The sequence below is a fragment of the Taudactylus pleione genome, unplaced genomic scaffold, assembly GCF_031769625.1.
Source record: "Taudactylus pleione unplaced genomic scaffold, aTauple2 ptg000296l, whole genome shotgun sequence".
NCBI classification, from domain to species: domain Eukaryota; kingdom Metazoa; phylum Chordata; class Amphibia; order Anura; family Myobatrachidae; genus Taudactylus; species Taudactylus pleione.
The window spans coordinates 4003496-4030398 of NW_028284698.1; the positions used below are offsets into that span (position 1 = coordinate 4003496).

At 40.2% G+C, this 26903-nt stretch overlaps 1 protein-coding gene across 2 annotated transcripts in view; it reads right to left on the bottom strand.

The window, feature by feature from the left end:
• Positions 1-26903, bottom strand: part of IL1RAPL2 (interleukin 1 receptor accessory protein like 2) — a 1136349-nt gene that overhangs the window by 1047298 nt on the left and 62148 nt on the right. For both annotated transcript variants that reach the window (XM_088482887.1, XM_088482888.1), the window contains exon 2: positions 14573-14676. In XM_088482887.1, the coding sequence (XP_088339013.1) occupies positions 14573-14654 (82 nt within the window). In that variant the 5' untranslated portion in view covers positions 14655-14676. The remainder of the gene's footprint in view (positions 1-14572; positions 14677-26903) is intronic.

Here is a 26903-nt window from a genome sequence, read left to right on the forward strand (position 1 = left end):
TATATTTTCAGTAAGTAGCCCAAGCTTCACATAAAAAAGTGTATTTTAATTACTTCAGGACATCTTCCACAGCTATGGTTCTCTTCATGGTTACACCAATAAAACCTAGCTAAATACTTACCACATTAGAAAGGCACCGCAGCTCAGGAAATAGAGAATGGCTTGTTATGCCATTATTGAGGGTCCGACAAGTAAGGCATACTGTACTCCACTGACCAGAAACACTATTTGCATGATTGGGGAGTTTACGTTTAGGAAATAACCAAATGGTAGGGGTAGAACCCATGCCATTCTACTAGACTGTATAGACGGTTACGTGCAGCGAATTAGAAAGCAACAAATAAAATCCTCAAACTATTTTTGTGTTAAGAATGTATATTAAAAACAATAAAATTAAACATTTCCAATTGCTATAATGTATATAATTCATGTCCTGTAATGACAGTCCACCAAAGCCCACGTTAACAACTCTTACATACAGTACCAAGCAGGCCCGTATCCTACAAATAAAATTCTGCTTGATCATTCGTCAATTAAAGGTCTGCGTGATGTGCCTTGATCACTAAACTAATCAAGAAAAAAATATGTTTTCCAACACTGCTCATTAGAGTGCTAATGATGTGCTTTGATGACAGGACTTGTGTGGTGGAACATATGTTCTTCTGAAGTCCATCATTTACGAATAGACTTCATGTGACTCAACAAATCAAACAAAATTATTTTCACACATAATTACGGTGTGGATTCATCACATTAATATACAGGTGTATTCCGTACATTTACAAGGCAAATATAAGAAAAACAAAAAAGCTAAAAATGTATTACATTTCATTGCTTTGGTAGCCTGGTTTGTGCATGCAGTTTTGTACATCAGTAAATAAGCTATGGTAGCAGTTCAACTGTATTCCATAGCAGAGAATCCTAATTTCGTTCTAACTGTTGATGCATCTGTCACCAGTCCAACTTTTAAATTTAAAATCTCCCTCAATAAAGGAAGGTAAAATTAGACCAAACCATATTAAGGTATGGGATCTATTATGGGGAATGCTTAGGTCTCTGCCAGATAAGATATTTTTACATTGAAAAATGACACTGGACTGTCCCCACAATGCGCCGGACTAGTGCTGAGCTTGGAGTCTTACCGCATACAGAGAAGGAATTTTGCTGACAAATTAAACAGCAATAAATAAAGTAGACTTTAATATATATTTTAGTATCATATAAAGCCATTTCAGTTCCATATCATTTGCTCAAAATACTTTAAACTTTTCTATCCTTTGCAAAATCCAAAATGAAGAAAATAAATTCCAGAACTTGGAAGTAATCTGTATTTTCGTAGCTAGATGCTCAAAATAATATTTTTTGTATTTTATCTACGGAATAGATATTCAAAAATGGGCTGCTTCATCAAAATCAACCCTATGTTATAGAATCTATTAACAGGATTCTTAGAAGCAGGAATCTAGAAGTCAAAGGTGTTATGAGGTTGCCAGTCCAAAATACACAGTAAAAAAGTGTTGTAGTTGTAGTGATATATACTGTATGTTGAATTAGGATATTTAATTAACATTCAGTTGTTTTCACTTAGGCCCCTAGTTGTTAATATGCATTGATAACACATTTGTGCAATGCTTAGAAAATGTGTTATCGCAATTTACAATGAAAACATTTCAGGAGTAGCTGAGTATTGTCCAGGAGCAGTAATAGAAGTCATACCGCTTTGACAGCCAGTCTTGGTGCAGGTGCGTAATCTGGTTTAGCAGATTCACATGTGCGCATTAGAGCTGGAAGCTTTGACTTGGGCTTCCAGTTAACCTTGTGAAAATAAATAAAATAATATGTAAAAAATAAAAAAAATATATAAAGAAAAAATATATATTTTTTCACTATTCTGATTAAAAATTATGCTTTATTTATATGAAAAAAGTCTCTTAATGTCCTCAAATCCTGTGATGGCGATAGCAAAAGGAGGATTGAGATGGTACTTACACTGCCTCAATCCTTTCCCGTGTACCAGCAAATGTTACATGCAAAAGGTAGCTCTTGGTCAATATGGAGAAGACTAGAACATGGGTTTTCGACAGATATAGGGCTCTCACGATTTCATAAATAGACACATAAGTGAAACCAACTTAGCCACTTAACTGGTTATAATTTTTGCAAAAATCATATATTGTCATTTTTTTTATTTAATTTTGCTAAAAGAAAAAATATATTTTTAATAGCCATATTTAAATATTTAGTGGAAAAAATAATAACACCTTCAATATTACAGATGAGTCCACATACATCTTACTACCTTCCACGTTTATCAGCCCTTCTAGTCGCGGCATACTGTGGCATAACTCTGTAGTGTCGAGCATATTTTCGTGCAATGTTTTACCATGAAATGATTCTTATTCGCAAAGTGATGAAATACTGTAGGATGCACAAGCAGAGGCCGTGACACTGTAACGTAGCATATCGTAGCATAACGTAGCTTCTGCTGATTAAAATGATATGCAGCAAGCCTATATTCCCACAGACGCACACAGAATATAGGCTTGCTGCATATCATTTTAATCAGCAGAAGCTGCTTGTGCATCATATTCGCATTTTATTATTTGTGAATAAGAGGTATTTGACGGTAAAAAGTTGCACGACGCACACACATTATGTTTAGCTTGACTTGTAGCGCACGGAGGTAAGATGTATGTGGACACATCTGTATCTTGCTTTTTTTGAACGGGTAATTTGGCAGAAAGCCTTGTGTGAAAAAGAACTGTTATTATAGCTGACTTTTCATTGCATTTTGGCTTCTGGCTCTGATCCAGGTTTATTATGTCTTCTTACCAGCCTATTAGAACTACCTGTCATCTTCATTATACTGAAGAATCAATGGAGACTGAAGGGGTTAGAGATAATAAAATGACAAAATGCAGTCCTCAGGAGTGATCCTGCTACTTTGATCAATGAAACCTGCAGAACTCTAGTGTAAAAGTGTTCTGTGTATTCACATTTAGGTTCTGCAAATCTAAAACTTAGCAGGAAAGAATGAGAGGGAGCATAGTGTGAGAAATCAAAATATAATTCTGCAGCAGTATGCGTGCAATGGACAGAAGGATTTGGCAGTTCCATACCTCAAAATGTAACTTAATTATCTCTCCAAAAGGAATTGGTATGAAATACCGGCTGTCTGGATGCCTCCTGTCAAAATACAGACAGCAGCATCCCAATGGTCAGTATGCCGCCATGGGTCACCTAAGTATACTAACCATCCGCCCTTCTCTCCCTAACCCTAATCCTCCCTTCTTGTAGCCTAAACCTAACCCTCCCCCCTTAGTGCCTAACCCCCCAGTGGTACCTAACGCTAACTCCCACCATACGAGTGCCTAACCCTAACCTCCTCCCCAAAATCTAACCCTAACCCCACTATGCTGCCTAAACCTAACACTCCCCCCCATGCGCCTAACGGCTTACCTCGTTTTGGATGGGGTTTGTCTAGACTCCGGCATCGGGATTAAGATAGGCGTCGGTATTTCGACGTCTATCTTTAGTCCCGTGTCAGGCTTGCGACACCGTTATTTTGACCGGCGGCATCCGGTCCGCCGCTGTCCTAACCACATCCCCTCCAAAAGGTTCTCTTGACCTCCTGTGTTAATTGTATGTTGCCTAATACAACCTGTGTGTACTTGTAGGTGCTGATTAGATGTTATTAAAGAACTAATAGCCCTAATACATGAACAATGTAATTTACAAGTGTTTAAGTATAGTTATGGAGGACTTTTTCTTTTTTTGGGGTGTGGCTGCTATGGTGCCTGAGCTGCCTCTGTGGTCAGGGCCGTAAAGGGGAGTCCGGGTGTCAGCTATGCTGATTTGGTGCCGGCCCGCCAGCAGATTACAGCTGGCGCACTGACATGCAGTCATGGAGCCGGTCACGAGGCAATCAGAGCTCGCGGACTGGCAGCACACCAGCAGTGGCAGCTCCTGATTGGCTGCTGGTCTGCGTGCTCTGATTGGCTCGAAGCTGGTGCCAGATTCAAATTGCGTCTGTGCTGTCTGTCCATGTGTGCCGCAGCACCAGCTGTAATTAGCTGGTGGCCAGGCCCCAAATCCACACCAGCTGGCTGCTGATGGCACACAGGGGGAGGCGAGAGGCTGCTGGAGGGACACGGGTAGGTGGGAAGTGGAGGGACACTGGGGGGAAGCACAATGTGTAAGGGGCACTACTATTTTGTGGAATAATGTGTTATTTGGGAAACTACTACTATGTGGCATAATCTGTAAAGGGCATTACTGTGTGGTATAATGTGTAAGGGGCATTACTGTGTAGCTGTGTAGTGTAAGGGGCATTACTTGTGGCATAATGTATAAGGGGCACTACTACTGTGTGGCATAATGTGTATAAGGGGTACTACTGTGTGGCATAATGTGTATAAGGGGTACTACTGTGTGGCATAACCTGAATGGGCTCTGTGTGGGGGCAAATGTATGTGTTTTTTACCTCTGGGGGAAGGCCCTTTTAAGATCTTGCTATGTGGCCCACAAAGTTCTAGTTACGCCCTTGTATGCAAACACAAAGGCTCTGGATTTAATATGAACTTGCATGAGTCATCAAGTTAAAAGGATACTTTTGTAGCTTTCTCACAGGTTTTTGGCACACTTCCAATTTCCACTGGAGCCAGCCCCAAAACTTGTGTAATTTAAGAGTGTCCCTATTTTTAGGGATTGTGTGACAGTGTGTGGCCCTGATGAAGTTCAAACCTAGGCAAAAACCTAATTCTGGTCAAACTACACCACCATGCCAAATTTGGTGGAACTAGGTCCAAAACTCTAGCCGTGCATAAAGGACAAACAGACGGATATATTGCCAATAGCTCTCAATAGTTACCAATGGTTCTCAGTATCTCTCAATAGGTCTTAGTATCTCTAACTGATTCTCAGTATCTCACAGTACAGCTTAGTATCTATTAATGTTTCTCAGTATCTTCTAATAGCACTTAACAGTTCTCAGTAGGGACACTTCCTTTTTGCAGCTTTTACTCATCACAGCCTCCACAAATCTTAGCTGCAGCTCTCAGTGCTGACACACTGTATATGGACCTTAGACTCTCTCTGCCCGTGCTCTGCAGCTATCCCCAGCACACCATCAGAGGGTATTCAGTGGCACTTGTCACTCTATACCACTTCAGCTTCATCACTTGCCTGGTCTACCTCTTTACACCTGTGGCTCCTCACCCCGCTTTGCTACTCCACTCCTCGGCATTTCTCCAACTGTACTGTGCATGTGCATCCAGTAACTTCCTGTTCTATTGCTGGTTTGTCTCTTTTTGATGGGATTAAAGCCTCTTCAAAGACAAAGGTTCCTCAAGAGTATATATGAAACAGACTAATAAAAGAAATAACTCACAGATGTGTTCTTACACAGCTTTGCTCTCAGTGTGACACATTTAATAGAGTAGTGGCGTCAGATCTTGCGCTAAGGTTTTGCGAGTGTACAGTATTTTCACACTGCCATCACTATTTCACTATATTATGGCACAATTGCACAAAATTTGCATAAATATTTATGTAAAAGTAGCATATTAGCAAAAGTAGCATAATATTAGGAGAAATGTAGCACCATATTAGTGAAAATAGCAAAGAGACTGACAATGTAGCTAAATGGGAAAAATGCATGTAATACATATATAGTGATTGATGACCTACATTACAAACAACAACGTACAATATGACAACAGAGTATAAGATAGTAGATGCTTGCGATCCACACTGCACCAGGCTGCTTATAACCTACATGATAATCACCAATCACAAACCAATAGATACATAGAATATAAATAGTTATATAGCGCTCTGGTTGGGGTGCAGGTTAAATAGTATCATATGTCCCATAAGTGTGCAAAAATTAAGTCTTATGGTAATAGTCACTGATTTTAGTCCACTTGTATATATTCCGTTTCCAATTCTTCTGTACAATAAAAACCAGGTCTCTCCACTGGATTTTCACACCATTACCCCTCAATGTCAGTAGGCCATAAAAGACAAAAGTGGGGAAAACATATAGTGTAAAACCATTTACATTTATTCAAAACAATATACAGATAAAAAATGGTCGCGTACCATCAAGGACCTTTAGATGAAAGGTACAACAATAAGCATATAGGGGTATACTATTGCTCCGCCTATTAAGCAATACCTTTCAACCGTTTGCAGGATTTGAATGGCTGCAACCCAAGATACACCAACGCGTTTCAACCAGTGTGTGGTCTTTCTCAAGGTGTGTTGTATGGTAAAGCTGGCCAGATTTTATAGTGAGAAGTAACTCCTCCCCCCAAAAAAGGGGCGTGGCTAATCCATCTGAGCTTCTAAAAAATGTTCATTAATTCCCACAGTGATATCTCATTTTATACCGCTATGTGCGTATTTCAGTCTCCTAATGTTGTTACCTTTAGCAAACATATTTTGTATAACGGGGTTCCGTGTTTTCACGATGCGTTCCACCCGGTGGAATGCATCACGTGATCGCTGCTCCGAGTCCTATGATGTAATTGAAGTGACTGCGGGTTTCCGTGTTGTCGCAATGCGTTCCTCCTAGTGGAGCGCATCACGTGTCTCGTCCCGAGTCACGTGGTGTTTAATACAGCACGTGACACCGGTAGAGTATTTCATCTGGAAAGTGATGTTTCTCGGCATCACATTCCATTTCCCAGTATGTCACGTGATATATATCACGTGCTACACCACGTATTGGAGTGTATTGCCCCTTATAGGGATTATTGTATTGACTATGTCTATTATTGTCATATGACATGCGTGAATCTGAAACTGGTTGTTGGAAGAAATTTCTATCCCAGGTATTTTAAATGTTCGCTATAGTGATACATAATTTTCTAATATAGAGTCAGGCAAATTTGTTTGTGTGACGTCACTGTGTTATATCCAGCGGGATCACTGGTCTACAATTAAGTGGCATCTATATAATGCCCTGAAATTACTACTACATTAATAAATAAATATCACCATAAATATATGTACCATGCACTGTTAACATAAAAATAAAACATATAAATGAAGATAAATGAGAATAAAATATAAATGAGAATAAAATATATAAAAAATATATATATAAAAACCAATGAGAGATATAAAATTATGAAGGAATACATATCAATAATAGAGAACGTATAAACTGATATACTGTAATAAGAACCACTTGAGCACGAAATCTGAGTTAAGGCCGTCGGGTTCTAATGTTTTTGCCTCATAAATATATTTAATTTCTGCTTTAGCAAGAAATCTTTCCACCCCTCTTGTTCTCCAATTCCCTTCTACTTTTTTAATGCCTTTAATAAGTTTAATTCCATTAACTGAGCTTTGATGCTTCTCCAGAAAATGCTTAGATAATGAATGGTTAGTGACACCCCTTCTGATATTTCTTAGGTGTTCCGCCCACCTTTCTCTCAATTTCCTTGATGTTTTGCCTATGTATTGTAGGCCACAGTTACACTCTATTACATATATACAGTTATTAATATTGCATGTTATGAATTTATTTATTTTAAACGTTGTTGAATTTGAACTTGATTTAAATGTTTCAATTTTACTTGTCTGTTTAGTATGTGTAGTACACACTATACAGGACCCACACCGGTGGAAACCCTTCGTTTTTATCCTTCCAGTTCTCTTATCTGGTCTAGCGCTTTTTACTAGCCTATTAGTGATGTTGGGCGCTCTCCTATATGTAAACAAGGGTTTGTCCGGAATTATATCTCTTAAAATTGGGTCCTGCTTTAATAGATACCAGTTTTTTCTAAATATATTTTCAACTGATTTGTATTTATTGTTGTAAGTAGAAACAAATGCAATTCTTGGTTTCTTTTTTACGATAGAGTTCATTTGACTTTTATATTCAATTAGTTCATTCTGTGGAATGGATCTCAACTCATAAATGGTATGTTCTATTACTGCCTGATTATATCCCTTCGTAATAAATTTTTGTTTTAGATTCTCAACCTGCTCATTAAAAGTATCTTCATTTGTGCAATTTCTACGGATTCTGCGTATTTGTTCCTTTGGGATATTTTTAAGCCATCTTGGATGGTGGTGGCTAGTCATGTTAATATACGAATTGCTGTCCGTTGGTTTTTCATAGTTTCTAGTCCATAGACTGTCTTCTGTTTTATAAATAACTAAATCTAAAAAATTTACTTCATTGAGATCAATATTAAAAGTTAGAGATGTTAAAACTGTTATTATTAAGATATTCACAAAACTGTTTAAGATCATGTTCATTACCTCCCCAAATAAAAAATATATCATCTATGAATCTTAACCACATTAGTACTTTGTCACTGTAGGGGTTATTGTTCCATATCTTAAGATCTTCCCACCATCCCATAAATAAATTGGCGTATGCCGGTGCCACTCTACTCCCCATAGCTGTACCTTTTATTTGGAGATAATACTGTCCGTTGAACCAAAAGTAGTTATTATTTAATATAAAATCTAGTGATTCTTTAATAAAATCCAGTTTGCCCATATCCACCTGTTCCTGGTTTTTCATTAAAAAATATTCCACAGCACTGATCCCCAAATGGTGATCGATGATTGTATACAAAGATGATACATCTGCAGTGATTAAAAAATGCTGTGGAGTGACTTTTATGTCTTTCACGTGTTTAATCGTATCTATCGTATCTTTAATAAAGGATTGATCTTTAATGACTTCTGGTTGTAATAGAAAGTCTATATAATGTGCAAGGTTTGAGGTAATAGAATCTGTGCCTGCTATTATGGGGCGGCCTGGGGGATTAGTTATGTCTTTGTGAATCTTTGGAAGAACGTAAATGACAGGCAATACTGGATATTCCTTAATCAAATATTTTTTCTCTTGGAATGGTATGGTTCCTTTATCTTCATATTTATTCATAAGATTAATAAAATTCTTCTCTATTCTTTCTGTGGGGTTTCCTTTTAAAATGGTATATGTGGTTCTGTCTGCTAATTGCCTCAAAATTTCCTGATTATATTTGTCCGTATCCATGATGACAATCCCACCACCCTTATCTGCAGGTTTGATGGTTATATTATAGTTTTTTCCAAACCCATCAATGCCTCATGTTCAGTTTTGGTAAGATTTTGTTGTCCAATCTGTTTACTGTCTAATTTTTCTATTTCGGAACACACTATTTTGTTAAAACTCTCTAAAAAGCAACCTCGATTAAAAGTGGGATTAAAAGTAGATTTGGGTCTAAAAATACTATTATTCACCTCGTTGCTGTCAATTTTTTGATTTATAAAGAATTTTTTTAGAGATAAATTGCGAACAAATTTCTGTATATCTACATAAGTGTTGAATTTATTCAATTTGTTGACAGGAGCAAATTTGAGCCCCTTACTCAGGAGATTGATTTCATCCTTTTGTAGAACGTGTGAACTTAAATTATAAGTTTTAGTTGATTTTTTGGAGCCCTCTTCTTCAGTGATCTGGTTAGTTTTTATTGTACAGAAGAATTGGAAACAGAATATATACAAGTGGACTAAAATCAGTGACTATTACCATAAGACTTGATTTTTGCACACTTATGGGACATATGATACTATTTAACCTGCACCCCAACCAGAGCGCTATTTAACAATTTTTATATTCTATGTATCAATATGACAACATAATTTTCCACTTGCGTTCCAACATGTGGAGTCACCACCGTTTCTTAAACCAGGGGGGTGTGTAGCCTCAAAGTCAACAGTTTTTTAAAGTACTTCACATTTGTTAAAACAATATTTTCCGAGGTTGCTGGTTCTCTCCTAAGTCTGTGGTGGTGAATGCGATTAGGTGTCTGGTTGTGTGAAGCCCACAGATCAGCGCAATATCCCAAGAGGCAAATAAAAATCAGCTTTATATGTGATCTGTTTCCATCATACACCAGGAGAAAAACATGAATGATTTACAAATCATTTATTAATATTCAAAAACTGGACACCAAGGAACGAGTGACTGCGACAGTAGTAACGAATTGCGGACAGTTATAAACATAAGTGTAGGAAATGTGCTGTATGTTCTAAACTGTACTAAAAAATTACACTAAAAACCAGATTGGGTACTATGGGCAACAAGACCGGCAGAACTTACCTAAATTTGCAAGTTGGGAAAACATTTATAGTGGCTTCCATACTCTATACACACGTACACGGAGGAGGGGGGTTCAGAGTACCTAGGAAACCCCCCTGCCCGTCGCTCCATTCCCCGCTGGCCCGAGCAGCTGAACAATTTAACTTTTATTTTTTCCACGAGTCCCTATTGCACTGCCTGGGCTGGCTGTAGGAGGAGCACATCGCGAGAGCCCCTCCCAGTCAGTTCCCATAGGGGCACCGTCGTGACTGACATGTTAGAGGCTGAGCGCGCCTGCTGCGGGGTGACACTGTATTCCACTGTGTAGAGTCCCAGAGCTGCACTGTCGTGACCGGCATGTGAGAGGATGAGAAGCCGGGTGACACTGTATTCCAGCGCTGTCGAGTCCCAGAGCTGCATGCCTTAGGTGGAGGTGTGTGTGGGGGAATGGAGCAGGTGGGCGGGGGTGGTGCCAGACTGCTGTATTTATTTGGCTGCATTTGTGTTTTTAGGTAAGCGCTGGCTGCACTGCGGTGTGTGTGTCTGTGTTAGTGTATGTGTATGTCAGTGTGGGGGGAGGGGGCGAGAAAAGCATTGCAGGAGATTCAGATCAGGACCTGTAGGAGTATAACAGCAATATACTGTAAAACAATTTATTATAAAAGTGTCAGTATTAGGGGCTACTACTGGGGCACTGCATAGGAGGACCATCCATGGGGCACTGTATAAGGGCCACTACTGCAGCACTGCATATTGGCGACCACTACTGGGGCACTGTATAAGGGTCAATAGTGAGGGCACTGTATAAGGGACCACCACAGTGGGTACTACATAGGGGGGCACTGTATATGGAACACTACTGGGGGCACTGTATAAGAGGCACTACTGGACGAACTGTATAAGGGGCACTACTGGGAGCACTGCATAGGGGGGACCACTACTGGGGCACTGTATAAGGGACACTACTGAGGGCACTGTATAAGGGGCACTACTGGGGGCACTGTATAGGGGGACCACTACTGCGAGCACTACATGGGGGGCACTGTATATGGGGAACTACTGTGTGCACTGTATAAGAGGCACTGCATAAGGGGCACTACTGGGGGCACTGCATAGGGGGACCACTACTAGGGGCACTGTATAAGGGGCACTACATAGGGGGACCACTATTGGGGGCACTGTATAAAGGGCACTACTGGGAGCATCTATATATTTATTTGTGGCTAGATGTCTTTTCGGTAACCAAGACTTTGGAAACGTCCCTTTCAAAATCCTGCGTTTGCCACTGGTATACAAGTTTTCAGACACTTATGGCTTTACGAGACACTTACGTATTTACAAAAAGCCGCTGCTTCCTGAAAAGGTTACAGGTGAAAATTTAGGTGCCTGCCGTTTTACAGTTTCTTCTGCAACCTGCCGGGAGGCAGCGGCTTACAAAAGACGCTGATTTTTAAATAAAGCCCTCCACAAATTTATTTTTGTAATTATTTCACTTATAATATCGCCTAGTAGGGTTTTATACAGTAGGTGATTTTTACCAATTAATATATTTGATCTTATTTAGTTTCTTCTTAGCATATTTTACAAAAACGTTATATACTTTTATTGAATAGTTGTTTATTATTCATTATTGGGTTGTTATTTTTGTTAAGCATAATTGCTGGGGTTTTTTTCTTTGTATTGTATATTACTCTTTTTGCATTCACATTTTAACAAAGCAAAGTAAGAAAAACAAGTAATAAAAACATAAAATGTGAAATAAGCAGTTCGCCAGTTTAATATAATTTCTTTTTGTATTTACAATGCCAGCTTAGGCATCAATTACCAACATGAAATTGCTTTTTGAGGACCTTGATGTAAAAAAGCAGTGATCAATTTGATACACAGGTTATAAATTTGACAGAGCAAAAGTAGAGATTATAAAAGGTTGAGGGACAGTGTAATATAGGTCAGCTGTCAGGAAGCATTCAACAAGAGGGTCTGAAGCCCTGTGAACCTATCTATGAATGCTCAGTGATTTTGCCTTTATGATGTGAATCTCTCCAATGCAATGTTTCCATCTCAAGAGTGTAAAAATAGCCACCCATCAATATAATTCTCAATCAATATCTAGACTAAGCGAAGCCTCTCTGGTGTCTCATTGTGTAGCCAAGTGCGGTCTCACACAAAATTCAAAGCATGAAAGGAAAATAGAGCTTTAGTGATCTAGCTAAGGCAAGTCGGTTGTTATCCTTTTACCTTTTATAAAGGAAAGGAATAAACTGAATCAATACTTCACTTTTACAGCCCCTAATAAACAGATAACAAGCCCTACACTTATGTGGAGATTTAAATACAGTGTAGAGCGAACACGCTTAGCATTCCTGCTGATTGTGGAAACACAAACATTATATAACCATGAATAGAATCTTATTCCTGGCCTGTAGGATATTCACCAAAAAGTTTACTCAAGAAACTTATGTATAACTTCCTGTTACCAGGTAATTTTATGTACTGTATATTTTCCTGTTACCAGTAAACTTATGTATAACTCCCTGTTACCAGGTAATTTTATGTATAATTTCTTGTTACCAGGAAAGTCTTTTACCAATAAGATATCAGATGCAATGCTAGATTGTCCCCCTATCTACTTACTAGAAAAGCAGCACTGCCACTCACAGTACTCTAACATCATGGCGGACAATATTCTACCATATCATAGGTAATAGTTGGAAGCCAGGAATCAAATGGTAGGAATGTTTCACCTTTTTTAAAAAAAAAACAACAACTTTATTTTCTTCAATATGGGAGCTATTTATCAAATCTTCTAAAGAGGGGAGATGTTTCACCTACAACCAATCAGATTCTTGCTACAGAATGTACTAAATATAGGATAGCTAGAATCTGATTGGTTGTTATGAGTAACAGCACCGTTTGTCCTCTTAAGAAGGTTTGAGAAATCTCCCCCAATGTCCTTCACCTTCACAAAGGTTGGACAGTATTGTGTAGCATGTGGGACGCCATAATATTAAATCAATAACCTTGCAAAAAAAAAAATCTCTTGCAGCAAGTTTTTGGATTTCCGTACCTGCCTGTCTAAGTACAGTATTTCAGATATGCAGATCTTTTAACGCACAGTACAACTCGCATTAAAATCAAGGTAATTTATTGCTGGCAGTTGGGCAGTCAGATTCTATGGAACTACATAGGATGGGAGACCTGTCAGTCTGTTTAGACAATGTCTGTTTTTCCCCATCACCGTCAATCAGCGCAGACAAGCTGAAATATTAAACCTTAGCTGAAGTTATACAACGCTAAAAGAAAATGCACAACTTCCGCATTAGACAGGTAAGTAGAGTAAAACCCACTAATAACTTTGTATGGCCCATCATAATAATATAAAAAGAAACACACATTTAGCGTATATTCATGTGTATTGCATCAACTGCCCTGAGCACACTGAATTTCATGCAAATAAAAACAGCACATAGTAAGTCTATACTAATCCCACGGTACTATAAACTTTCCTCTTGTTCTTCGGTACACTCACCTTCTATGTAGTAGGAATACATTCCTAGAGAATAGTGCCAAGAATCAGGGTTTTATTACCCTTGCTGATAATCATAACACTTTTATTAAAGGCTTCATTATCTTTGGAAATGGCCAATAAGATTACACAGATATTCCATTTACCCATATGCATCTTATCTTTGGGGTAATCACCTTTTGAGCTTGTGTAATGGTCTTTCTAAGCATGTGTAGTATAAATCAATCATGGGATGAGGATGGTAAAACATCGTCTATGTAATTTCCCTAATAGATTAGCAGCAAAATACCAGGTGATTTCACGTGAACACGCATCAACCCAGGATTTTTCTTAGTCTGAAAGAGGTCAGGAAAAATATAACCTCGGTCGTATGACCTGGTAATCCTACCCGGGTAGCAACCTAGGGTTGGACACAGGTCGACCTGGGTTACGGTGTAGTGTGAATGGGTCCGACCCAGGTTATCCAACCCGGGACTCAAAAAACATCACTAATTGCAGCTTTGTGAGCCTGAAAAAGACAATTGTTGATGAGATCCATAGATTTTGCAGGGCTGAACGGGACCGACCCAGGAATAACCCAGGTCGAAAGGTGCAATGTGAAAGGAGCTTAACCCAGGTTGCATTCAAATTGGACCAGTGTTCAAAATTCTGGGTCAGACCCGGGATTGCTAATCTGAAGGGGTATTAGAGTGCTCATAGCAGGTCCTGCATTATATGTACATTATTACATTGTTGATATCAGCCCTCCCAAAGCTTTTTGGACTTGCTAAATATTGATTCTCTAAACACAAACATTGACAACAACAACCTATGGATCCAATACTATTCACAGCCTTGGATAAAAATAGGCAACCTAAAATGTATCACTAGACATTAGTCAAAACAATTCAGTATTAATACAAATTGGTGGAATACAGTAGGATAAATTTGTTTTATAAAAATCACTTTCTTACCAGAGTTTCTTTTAGACACCAGTTTTACATCAGCATTAATGGCAGAGCAGATCAAAAAGATTAAATACAATGATAGCTTCATCTTTCACCGTCTTATCCAGGTTCTGCAACACAAAGCAAACAGCGTTTTACAAATAAATTACAATGTATCATTCAAAACGAAAGGGGGAATTGGGATGATTCCGCACAGTACAGTATCTTGAATAATGGTGTATCTCTGTATACAGTAATGTAATAAATTGAGCCAACATACAAAATAGTAAATCCAAGATGTGATTTTGAGAGTATACTGTATACTTGGTTGGCAGTGCACCCAGAGTCAATGATATACAAATTGGTACACAACAAAAAGAAAAACAGACTCTCTACTGGTATCTTCTTGCTGTGTACCAAATAAACTATAATTCAAGTGGTGCAACAGTATAGATGAAGTACAGTGGTCAGATTAATTACTTCATGGTAAGGATGATACAATAAAGAAGGTTATTACAAAAGGATGACAAATTAGTTCCCCCATACACAAGTGACTACTGACAATTAACATTATCGTATTCGCAGTATAAAGAAAGTGCACTTTTGTTTACCAGCTCATTTCAGATACTAAATAAATAAATAAGCCAAAAATTAACGTTTTAGAACATGAACATACAAGAGATTCTTTCAATTTCCGACACTGCAATAAATGATAGATCCCAAAACACTATACACTGCACCTATAGTGCTGATATATATATATATATATATATATATATATATACTTTTTTGAGCATTAATACGCTATGAGAGATTGTGGGATTTACTTTTCTGTGACCTTTACATGTAACCATCATGAAATGGAGGATTAACAGGAAGATCCTAAAGTATACAACTATCGCAACACAGTGAGTCTACACAATTTAAGTGCCATATACCTCCAGTGTAACTTATCAAGTAATACTTAGTAAGTAAGGCCTGTAGCCTTCGTTATAAACTAACTCACTGGCAATATCATGGGGATGCAAGCCAATGCATTTTTATCTGATTATATATTGGCAGTATTAAAATAACAGCATAAAGTATGACATTAGAGGCATATTTATCACAATCTGCATCTCAGATGCGGATGGAATGTAATAAATTTCTCTAAATTCACACTGCTATATTTGAATACATTGCAAGAATTTATCAAATATTGCGTGCAGGGACAGAGCTTGCGACAAAGCTCTGTCCCTGCAAATCCAGTCTCCGCACTTCTCAGGGTATTTTTCGAAAAAAATTATCTGAGAGTGTGACCTAGCATGAGCAGCCAGCTACCCTCCCCCCACTAAACCAACACTTACCTGTTTGGTGCTGCAGCCAGGGATTAATGTCCGGCTACTTCTGTGACCCCAGTCAGCTGAGCAGTGCTGTAAATGGAGATGTGGTCTGGGAGTTTCACAGCATCATCTGACTGGGGTCACTGGAGCCGGGCACCGATCCCTGACTGCAGCAGCATGCAGATAAGTGTTAACTTATTTTTTTACTTTTTATTTTCTTCAGTAAATCAGCCTGTAGTCTATTTAGACACACATGGCTGAGTACAGGTGCCAACCCTGACCTCTGTTCTGGGCTGGCTGTCAGGGTAGAGCTCAAGTAGGAGAAAAGGGAGGGAAGCCATATTAACACCATTTGAAGATGGTGTTATATCCTCAGGGCTCCCTCTGCTATTTTTTATCAATCTAAATTTAGTAAATTTGGGCAGATTACATTTCCAATTACAAGTATGGGAAATGCGATCTTCCTACAAAAAAAATGTGTACTGTAAATTATGTTTTAGGGTGTGAACACATACAAGGTTTTCTTTACTTTGTTTTATAGCTTGTAGTATTTTTTCTCACCCATTTTTCTATTTGTGTGGTTCTGAAAAAAAAAAACACTTGTACAATAATGACTATTCAGCCCCTTCAATCTTTAATCCAAATTAAAAATTATCTAAATGGAAAATATGCAGACATAAATCTTACATCCTCCTCTCCCCAATCACCCTTCTGCACACTTTCAACCGTTCCCTACAAAATATAAAAAATTCTAACTATCAAAAAAGACTATTTAAAATTCACCTTTTTGACCTTACAGAAAAAATATTTCTGATTTTAAACGTAAATGTAACAAATGTGAAAAATTGTCATAGCCTTTCTTTGAAGAATGATGTGGTTAGACTGAAATAATTATTATTACTGATGCAAAAAGACACACGGAAATGAATTTATTAAGTCCTCCTTGGCTCCTGCCATGCTGAAAGCATGTAATGTTGCGGGTGACAGCATGTATGAAGCTGAAAGTGTCACAAACATTTCAGCACAATACAGCATTAATGTTTGGACATGGACAACACTATATTTTAAATTAAGCAGTAATGTTTTATAACCAATATGTATTATACACCTTTTCCATAATTCAAGCAGTAGATTGCAATATTTTAATACATTACAAGTGTATAACTATATCAAAAATGTTTTGCTACAGTAGCTGATAACCCTCTGGTCCTATAGGCCATTGTTGGCAGGTTTTATCTTTTTTTTTCTGTTTTCTAAATTGCAGACAGTCTAAATTTTAAGTTCTTAATTTGTCCATTTTCTTCTTTAAGAAATCGGGATCAGCGCTGGAGGAAGCAGGAATAAAAGACTACAGCAGCTTTAGAAACAAATTCCAGTAATAACATCTACGTGTTGTGGCTTTGTCCCAAGTGCATCCTCATTGTTAACGCGTGCTGCCACAGTATTCAGCAGTCAATAGTGACAGCTGTGTCTGTCTAGATTTCTCATTCCCTTTTTTCTGCTGGGTACATAGTCTGGGTGTTCGTTTTGGGATCCACGGCACACAAATTAATATATTTCAACTCAATGACTTTATTTTAAGCTAAACGAATTGTCAACAAGAGAAGAGTAAACGACAGGATCAAATCAGTAGTTAATGAAGAATTTTGTATTTTTTTATTCAATTGTCCTAATAATAATAATAATAATAATAATAATAATAATAATAATAATTCCTATAAAGCCATCTTGACAAGCCCAATGTAAAAAAAAAAAAATTTAACAGATAATTGCAATGGTGAGGCCTTGTTAAATGCTTTTCAAGTGGCATAACTTAAAATGACTTTCCCGTAACTTATTAAATGCAGAATGACAACTCGGTTTGGTTTGACTCTCAGACATCATTTTATGAACAAGACAGGATTGCATACAATTAAAACCAAACACCCAATTATAAAATGATCTGACATCTACATTAAAATAGTATTAAAGTACAATGTTTTGTGCGTAATATAACCCCAGCGGGACATTTAGATGGAATTGCTTCACATAATACTTAACTGTACAAGTGTAAAGTAGATGGGAAGAGTTTTATAACCCATTGCAATGGGAATACTCATTTCTATGTTTCTCGACGTTAAACACAAGAAAGCTGGACCTCAATAATGGCAGACATTATGTAATTTTTTTCCCAAAAGATAGGCACACTTGTACAGATACAATTTAATGATAAGTGCCATTTTTGTAGTTGTCCAGTGCCTACAGTACAGAAGTATTTAGAAATACATTTATATTGGAGATACATACTATCACTGTGCAGAATCATGTCCTATCATGGGTTTAATTACTTAACTGACTATTTTTTTTCACCACAAACCACACAGAAATTGTTCATCTTTTTTTATTTAATAAAATTTAATAAGTATTATTAAAAAATATATTTAAATATTTTACTTGATAAAAATATACCCCCACCCACTGCCCGTGTCCACAGGCTCCATTTGTAATATCACTATCCACCACTCATCAGAAATAACCCCCATTGGCAAATTATCCCCAGAACAGTAAACCCCCACCCCCCTAGTGGTAATATATCCCCGTGGCAGAGCCATCACCCCCAGTGCTAATGGGCCCCCAGTTTAGCTCCCTGCTCCCCATGTGTCACTATATATGTACATTTTTAATATATATCCCTCCCCCAGCCAAAAAAATAAAAATCTTGGGCAGCATAACCCACCCACCCCAGTGCCAAATCATGAGTCCCCCATTACCCCCTTCCCCCATGGCCCAGCCCCACCCTCTCACCTTATTGCAGAGTGCAGGGGTGACTGATCCTCACAGACCCCTGCTGCAGCTGATCTCTGAGCACACAGGGCCTGATTCAGAGCCGCTCGTAAGCGGCCGCTCATTTGCTCCGAGCGATGTTCGCACATCTGCGCATGCATATGGGTCGTAATGCGCATGCGCCAACCAGTCATTGCGATTGGAAATTGTGCACTCGCAAAATAGCGAGTACCTGCTAAATTGAGTGACAGGATGAGGCGTTTGTGGGTGGTAACAGGGGAAGGTACTTGAAAACGGGGAGTGGAGATCCGAACGCAGGCGTGCCAAACGGTCATAACGGGCGTTTTAAGGGTGTGCATAATCAACAAAGCAGCGTCATCGGCCACGTCACTTGGTTGTCTCTTAGCATGAACTGTTCGCATGATTGCGGTAGGAAAATCCAACCACAAGCACTGCGAGCAGTTCAGACGCCTTTCGATGTACTCGATTAATCTAATAAATAGCGGAGATGACGTATGATGCGGACGGCCAGGGGGCATCTTTACAAAATAGCGAGCGCATGTTTCGTTCGCTCGCTCAGACATAGAGGCGTCAACAGACCGCAAAGAGCGAGCGCTCAATTTAAATAGCCGGTCCCTTTTTCTGAACGACCGTTCGCAAATAGCGTCCGGCTCTGAATCAGGCCCACAGTGCATTCTTGGGTGCGTTTTCGGGAGTGATGTCGGTGTTCACAGATTGCAACATCACTCCCAGGGAGCCTGAGCAGGAGGAGGAAATTCATTCTGCACATGTGCAAAACAGATTTCCTCCAAAACACAAGGGGGGTGCAACAGGACAACACTAATGTGTGAGATGCGGCCTTAGGGCACGATTTAGGTTGGTTCGCAAGGCTGCATTCGCACGCACCCGCTCGCTGCGAAAATATGCTAATGAATGCAATTGCCCAGGAAACTGCAGCACTATACTAAGCCACCCACTTCCCATGACATGCACCCGCAAGTCAGCGAAAACATCAGTAACATCGAACCCATGTGGTTGACCATGACCTACCGCACAAACTGCTAAACTTCCTGTCGCCAACTAGATCTCTGGCTATGTATACAATCGCAGGGGCTTAATTATGCATGCCCTTGTAACGGCGTTCAAACGCACAGGCAAGCCTGCGTTTGCCCGACCACCCCCCCATTCTACACCCCCAAACAGTCACTTCCTGTCAATCAGTGTGTCATGGGACTGCGTGCTTACTATGATTGATTCCCGATCGCAGCGGTCGGTTCGTGCACTGCGATGGATACGCATGCGCAGAATGCAAACGCAGCCTTGTGAACTAACCTGAATCAGGCCCTTAGTCAGGTAACGTACTCCTGGCTGCTTGCATCTCATGTGTTAGTGCCAGGTAAGTAGTTAAGGAGATCACTATCTGCAAGAGATTTCAAATCAACAAGCTTCCAAAGACATCAGTAAATTTTAAACTCAGCCCAGTCTCTGAAATTCATCAATCTCCACCAGGGTCGTTTCTAGAGAGGAGGTGGCCTGTGTGCAGTCTCTGTCCGGGTCCCCTCCTCTCTCTCCGGCGGCCAGCAGCGCTTAGCGCTTTACCTGTAGACTCTGGGCACTAGAGTGTGCGCAAGTCTCCGGGAAAATGGATAGGCCGCCGTTTTCCCAGTGATTCCCCTGGTGCGTAAGCGCAAAACGCCAGAAAAATGGCAGTGGCAGACATTTTTTAGGTGTTTTGTCCAGCATTACAACCCGACGCGGGACTTCAGGAGGGTAAGTATTAGAACATATTGGTGCAGGGTGTGCAGTGTGGGCCCCCACCCCCGGACCCAGGGGCCCGTGTGCACTACACACCCAGCACCCATTATAAATACACCCGTGATCTCCACTATTTCTACTAAGCAAGTTCAAGCAGTCAGTCACCATCTGCCTGTTTAGATCGAGAATAACCTGCTCCTAACATGCCACAATCAGCTGATAAAACATAAATAAATCAACAACCTTTATGGACATATTAAATGTGAAGCCTGCAGATATTGCATCTATATAACTCACCTATAATGGTTTTATTTGTTCTTTAAAACAGGAGGTAGTCAGCATCCCGGCATGCGGGTTGCCGACGGTCAAAATACTGGCGCCGGAATACCGACAGCGTCGGGATCCCGACTCCAGTATCCCGACCACTGGCATCCCGAAGGTAAGTATCTGGGGTTAGGGGGAAGGCTAGGTTTAGGGTTAGGTACTAAGGGGGAGGGAGAGGTTAGGTTTAGGCATTGGGGGGGAGGGTTAGGTTCAGGCACCGGGGAGGGAGGGTTAGGGGTAGGGGTTAGCTTTAGCCTACTTACCTATTGGTATCAGGATTCTGACTGCCGGCATCCCAACCACCGGGATACTATTCCCAACCCCTTTAAAACTATGGCCCGTATTCAATTAGAGATGAAAAGCCGTGATCGGCGAAAAGTTTTCGCCGATGCACGGTTTTTGCTTGTTTCCGAAGTATCGCCCTATTCAAATCCAGGACGTTTTCGCCGTGGCGAAAACTCAATAGACAAAATCAGGCGCAAAAGTTTCTCCATCAAAAGGCAGGAGAAAAGAAGAGCAAAATACATATTTTGGGGTACAAATGTTGGGACTTGGTTTAGAACCCTTTTGACACCCCCCTAATGACTAATTAGGCAAAAAAAATATATATATCTTAATTTACCCCAAAAAAGACAATTTAAAAAGTGTTGGAAAATGGTCTAAAGTACTGGGACAGGTATTTGGGGGGGCTGTATGGATGGGGCAGACATTTTTAGGATTGCAGGTGGCTGCAGCATATGTATTTTTAAACATTTGAAATCTGCACTTTATAGACACCAAAATATATTAGTAATTTAGTACCCATTTTATGTACCCCCAAATTAAATACAGCAATTATTTCCCTCCCCACCAAAAAAATGCCTACCATAATTTTTCCACACTTATGCAAAGATACATACAACAGCCCTTTGACTCAATTTAAGTACCCTAATCACTTTTATTAGGGTTTTTAATACACTTCTATATTGATTCCCCGGGTGAGTTAGGCTTTATTGGGGGTACAGACTGATTCCCCCCCCAAAAAATGGACCTATAACTGCATTCGCCAATATGCGTTTTCGCCTGTTTTACAATTGAATAGGGCGAAAAGCGGGTGCGCGCATTGAGTAAGCAGGCGAAAACTTTGCCTCAAAACACGCGAATAAGGCGAAAACATCGCAATTTTTGCCGATCTCTGCTTTTCGCGGCTAATTGAATCCGCCCCTATGCTTGAAACATTAATAGAAAAATAATCTTTGATGCGATCTAGAGCGACTGTAGGGTCTAGTTTTCTTAATGGACACCCTACATCAGGGGTCTTCGAACTTGGCCCTCCAGATGCTGTGGAACTACACATCCCAGCATGCACTACACATAGTTTTAGCATGCTGTTATATCAAAAAGGTGGCAGTGCATGCTGGGATGTGTAGTTCCACAGCAGCTGGAGGGCCAAGTTTGAAGACCCCTGCCCTACATAGTAAGTTTGTTAGAAGACCTGGTAGGATCTATGCTTAAAGTTGTATGTACTCCTATAAAAAAAAAAATGTTTCCAGCAGCAAAGAAATTACAGCTTTCTGGCTTTAGAGAAAAGAAAACAGAACAACGGATCATTGAGCTGCAGTATTTAATTTCTGTTAACAGATGTTTCCTGATGGGTATGAAAATGTAAGAAAAGAAGAGAGGTGTTCTCTTGTACAATGTGAAATAATCTTTATGTATTCAGAATATTCATGTTTAGGCTGCAGGCAGTCATCCAGTAATGAAATGAGAGCACCTGGCACCGATCACAAAGCCATTTAAGGTACCCAAATTTATAACACCGTTGATTCACCAGAGTATTTGATATTTATGCCAGTCATCAAACATCTGCTCAAGACACAATGTTACACTGAGATTTCACCCACTATTTAGAATATGTGACCCTCCTTAATCACATTTATATGTAGAGGACATCAGATCCTAGTCCTCGTGTCCTGTATCATATGTGAGATATGTCACCTCCTGGTGTTTTTGCATGATAGGACTCCTAAAGCAGTTAGACTGAATACATGATGCATGATCTGAAGGATAAAGCCATTAATTCACAGTCTTTACAAAAATAAAGTAACGTGGTGATCAATCTAGAAACTCTCAGTACAAGAGCTCTGCTAATTCCACTGATGCTAAAGAAGTGACTGCAATATGGTTAGAACTGTATAAATGAAATGGATTACAGAAAGAAACTGCAACTATTAGCTACAAACGGAGCCTAAATAGAGAAGAAACAAAAACTGAAATACAGTATAAAAGTTTCTTCATCCTACTATTCTCAGAAGTCTTAAACTCACTAATGTGTATTATCATGTTACCATGTAATACCTTCTAAAATACAATGTAACGTAACTTCTAAAATAAAGACACAGACAACAGTGTTGGCGTTTAAATATTTTGTCAAATTCAATTTTGACAAGTCATTAAATTTTTAGACTATAAGTTAATACTAATAATGGTGATGGCACAAAAAAGAACGCACAGGACAATAACAACCAAAAAGCTCAATAGAAACACACACACACACACACACACACATAAGCCAAGCATTGGTGATCAACTCTCCTTTTAACTTCAACCACCGGTCCAGGTGGTATAGCCATTTCTCGTCCAGGACAATTGGCTGTCACCTTACTCCACTTCAATGAGAGCACACCCACTAAGCCTATTAACATAAACTAACTCCAAGTGTCGTTCTTTTCCGCCAAGCGAGGCCTACACCGATGCGCCGTCACCATAACTCAACCCTGTAACAACAAACACCTCAACCAGCAGAAAATCAGCCAATCATGCAAACATGAAACAAAAGTGCATTGCGGAATAGAATTAACACCTGCTCCACTACACCACCACCATTCTCCACTACACCACCACCATTCTCCAACATGTACCTCACCACTGCAGTATTTTCCTTCCTCCAACCTCGCACCAAAAACCAGCACACCTCCAAACACTCCTCTGAACAATGAAAGACCACAACAATTTGCAGGAAGGCATGGCTTCTGCTATCAAATAGATCTAATGACAATAGAGTTCAAATCCAATGCAGTTCACTGATGTGTAGAGAGGGAAAGAGTTCTCTGCCATGGATGCACAGAATTAAAATAGTTGTTTTTTTTTAGTCTTTAAAATATGTATATCAATGATACAGTCCATTAAATATCAAAAGAAATAAATAAAAGTGTTATATAGGTAAGAAACCATTGTAATTCCTACACAGTTCACATGATTTGGATGTAATTACCCTCAACTTAAATCTGAAAGTCTGCAGTTAAATCACATCTTGTTTGTTTCATTTCAAAGCCATTGTGGTGGTGAATAGAGGCCAAAATATGAAAATTCTGTCAATGTCCCAATATTTGTGGACCTGACTGTATATGTCCACATATCACAACATAAGTAGATATGTTCATTCACACACAGATGCAGCACCTTATAATATGGAAAGAAAATACACAAACAAATAAGTCGAAACACAGACACAACATTCCGACAAGACATGGAAACGTAAAAAAGATGGGGGAAGGGGGAGGGGAACAGCTTACCAGACTTGAGGCAAAAAACATAAAAAACGTTGGAGTAAAAATAGCTAAACCCGGACGAATATAACGACGGAATGCAGCAGGATGACACCGACCAAGGGATTGGATATCCCTGTTGGATAAGCCAGCAGAAGCCGCAGATAAAGCAGCTCCTATTCTAAATGAGTGATTACCGAACTTGCCCAGCTCGAGCTCAGGAAAAACAAAACAACGCTGCAAAAACATGACAAAACTGGTATTTCGTAACCAGGGATACATCCTTGTGCATCAACCATGCCCCATCCCATCGCCATGCATCTGCTCAAAGGCACGCACCAGCGGACATACTGCAGTAATGGGATATGGTTGAAGTGAAAGCCAGCGCCTTCTACTAGCCTGGTCCGTACTGAAGCATCGCTTCCGGGCATACAATTACATCCACAATAGTGAGTGGTGGGTCAGCCCTCTTAAAGGGTACAACAAATTCACAGACCCAAAACGCTACATGAAGCGTCATGGCAAAAACCTAATTGAAACAGCAAGCATTCAAAGCTGAAAAATAAAAACAAACTGAAGGGACTGCAGCCAGCAAGTAAAGCAACATGGACATATCAATGGGACACCTACAGTCAACCGCTTTAGGGGTCGACCTGGACCAACCATGCTAGGAAACGAACAACCGAAAGAGAGGACGAACTCTGAGATCAAGCGCCTGCAACGTGCCCATGTTGTCACAACAAAATCATACACACATTACACAAGCGGTACCCCAAGAGTTCTAGTAACCACAATGGGGAACAACTCAAGCAACAGCATGTTCTTAGTGAACCCCTATGCAACCCACATCAACGGCCAAAGTGAAGCGCACCATGAACCGTTGAGGTAAGCTCAAAAAATCAGTCGCGAAAGCAGCATCATTAAAATTGGAGCTGAGAGTTACTGCAGGAGTACTCGGCCACTTCCCTATGGGAATATAGCCGTAGCCAGCGCCACTTATGACCGAGGCGTATAGGGGATTCCGTCTTACAGAGGTCTGCCACCGACAGCTGGACGGCTGGGGGCGGTAACAGAGTCAGCACGGAAGCCTCCCTTTTTTTTTTTTTTAGATATTCAATGACATTCAAATGTTCCTGAGGGTGAGTTACAGGGTAGCACACCGCAAAAGTAAAGAAAAAACACCTGCCAATTATGGTAGGTGCAATTGGCCTCCTCACCCGTGACCCCCCCCTCAAGAGCAGCAAGGTGCTGGCCAGCCAACAGGCTCAGCTGCCTATGAACATAAGAAGGCAATGGGGAAGCAGCAACTACTGATGACTGATCAATTGATGACCCAGGCGTGGAAGACTGGGATGCTAGCAAAGGTGTCAAAAAACGCTGGCCCGAGATGATTGCGTGTGGAGGGCAGCAAAAGGAGCAGCTGGGTCAGGGTCAGAGAAGGGGGGGGGGGAGCGCCACGGGAGACAATGCACCCTGCATGGGTGTAACAACCAGGGGAGAAGCGGGGGTGGTTCCAGAGGAGCATTAAATGGACAGGGAGCGCAATCCAGAGTTCTGGAATTCATGGGGACGCTACAGAGTATGACGGCTGCCTGTTAGTTTTGTCACGGTTATTTTGCACTGGACCCTAAATAATTTCTGGATATTTATTTATTTTTTAATTATCAGGAGACCTGGAATAATGATAATGGTGGTAGATAGAACATGATTAGTACTTACATTAATATAGGTGCAATGTATATTTGCAAAGTAGGAACATAGCTAAGGAAGCTTCCCATAGGTTTTCCCACTCCAACTAAAGGAGTGAGTGGACTAAAGGAGTGTGTGCACGGCGCATGCTCTCTCAGTAGCACACACTTACCTGTTGTAGTACCACTACCAGCTTTTCAAAAAGGGGCGGACATTTTGCAGAATTATGCCCCACCCCCTACTCACCCGCGAATCGCGGCATTAGTTCATCAAAAGGGGCGGGGCTTCTACAGTCAGCCACGGTCATCAAGGGTGCTGCTGCACTGACTGTGACTGCTGCTGTGCTGTGTGATGCTGCCGGAGGCGGGACGTGGGAGCCAGCCAGTGAGATTTTACAGTGGCCAGGTTCCGGCCAATGTTTGCGGCATTGTGGGGGCCCCTGGACGACCGCCCCGTCTGCCCTGCCTATAATCCGGCCCTGACAGCCACTTTCATCAGCAGAGTAGATCAGCATACATCAGTGTGCAGTGTGCCCCTTACAGTTACTTTACCAGCATAGACACAGCTACTTTAACATATGAACAGAGACATTGCAGAGCAGCGCACAGCGTGCAAGTGAACAGTGACATGGCGCCAAGTCCTGGTCGCGGCGTCTTATATAGAAATGAACTCTCATCTAAAGTATAATTTCCCTGCATTGGTTATAAAGCAAAGTGGTCCCTATGGCAACATGCATTTTCTGAAAAAGTATCAGTGTGTTTTCATTAACAAATAGATCTTAATAGCTGCTTTGGGGCTCATTTACATCTGGATGCAAGTCAATTTTATTGCACACTTGTTGCAGTACACCTCCACTTTAACGCCGTGCTCATAGGTGTTGCTTTTGAAATCTCCCTGAAAAGCTTTATCAAAAGTATTCAAGTATGACACATCTGTATAAACTCCAGTGGGTCAGGGACCACTTTACTCCAAGCATGG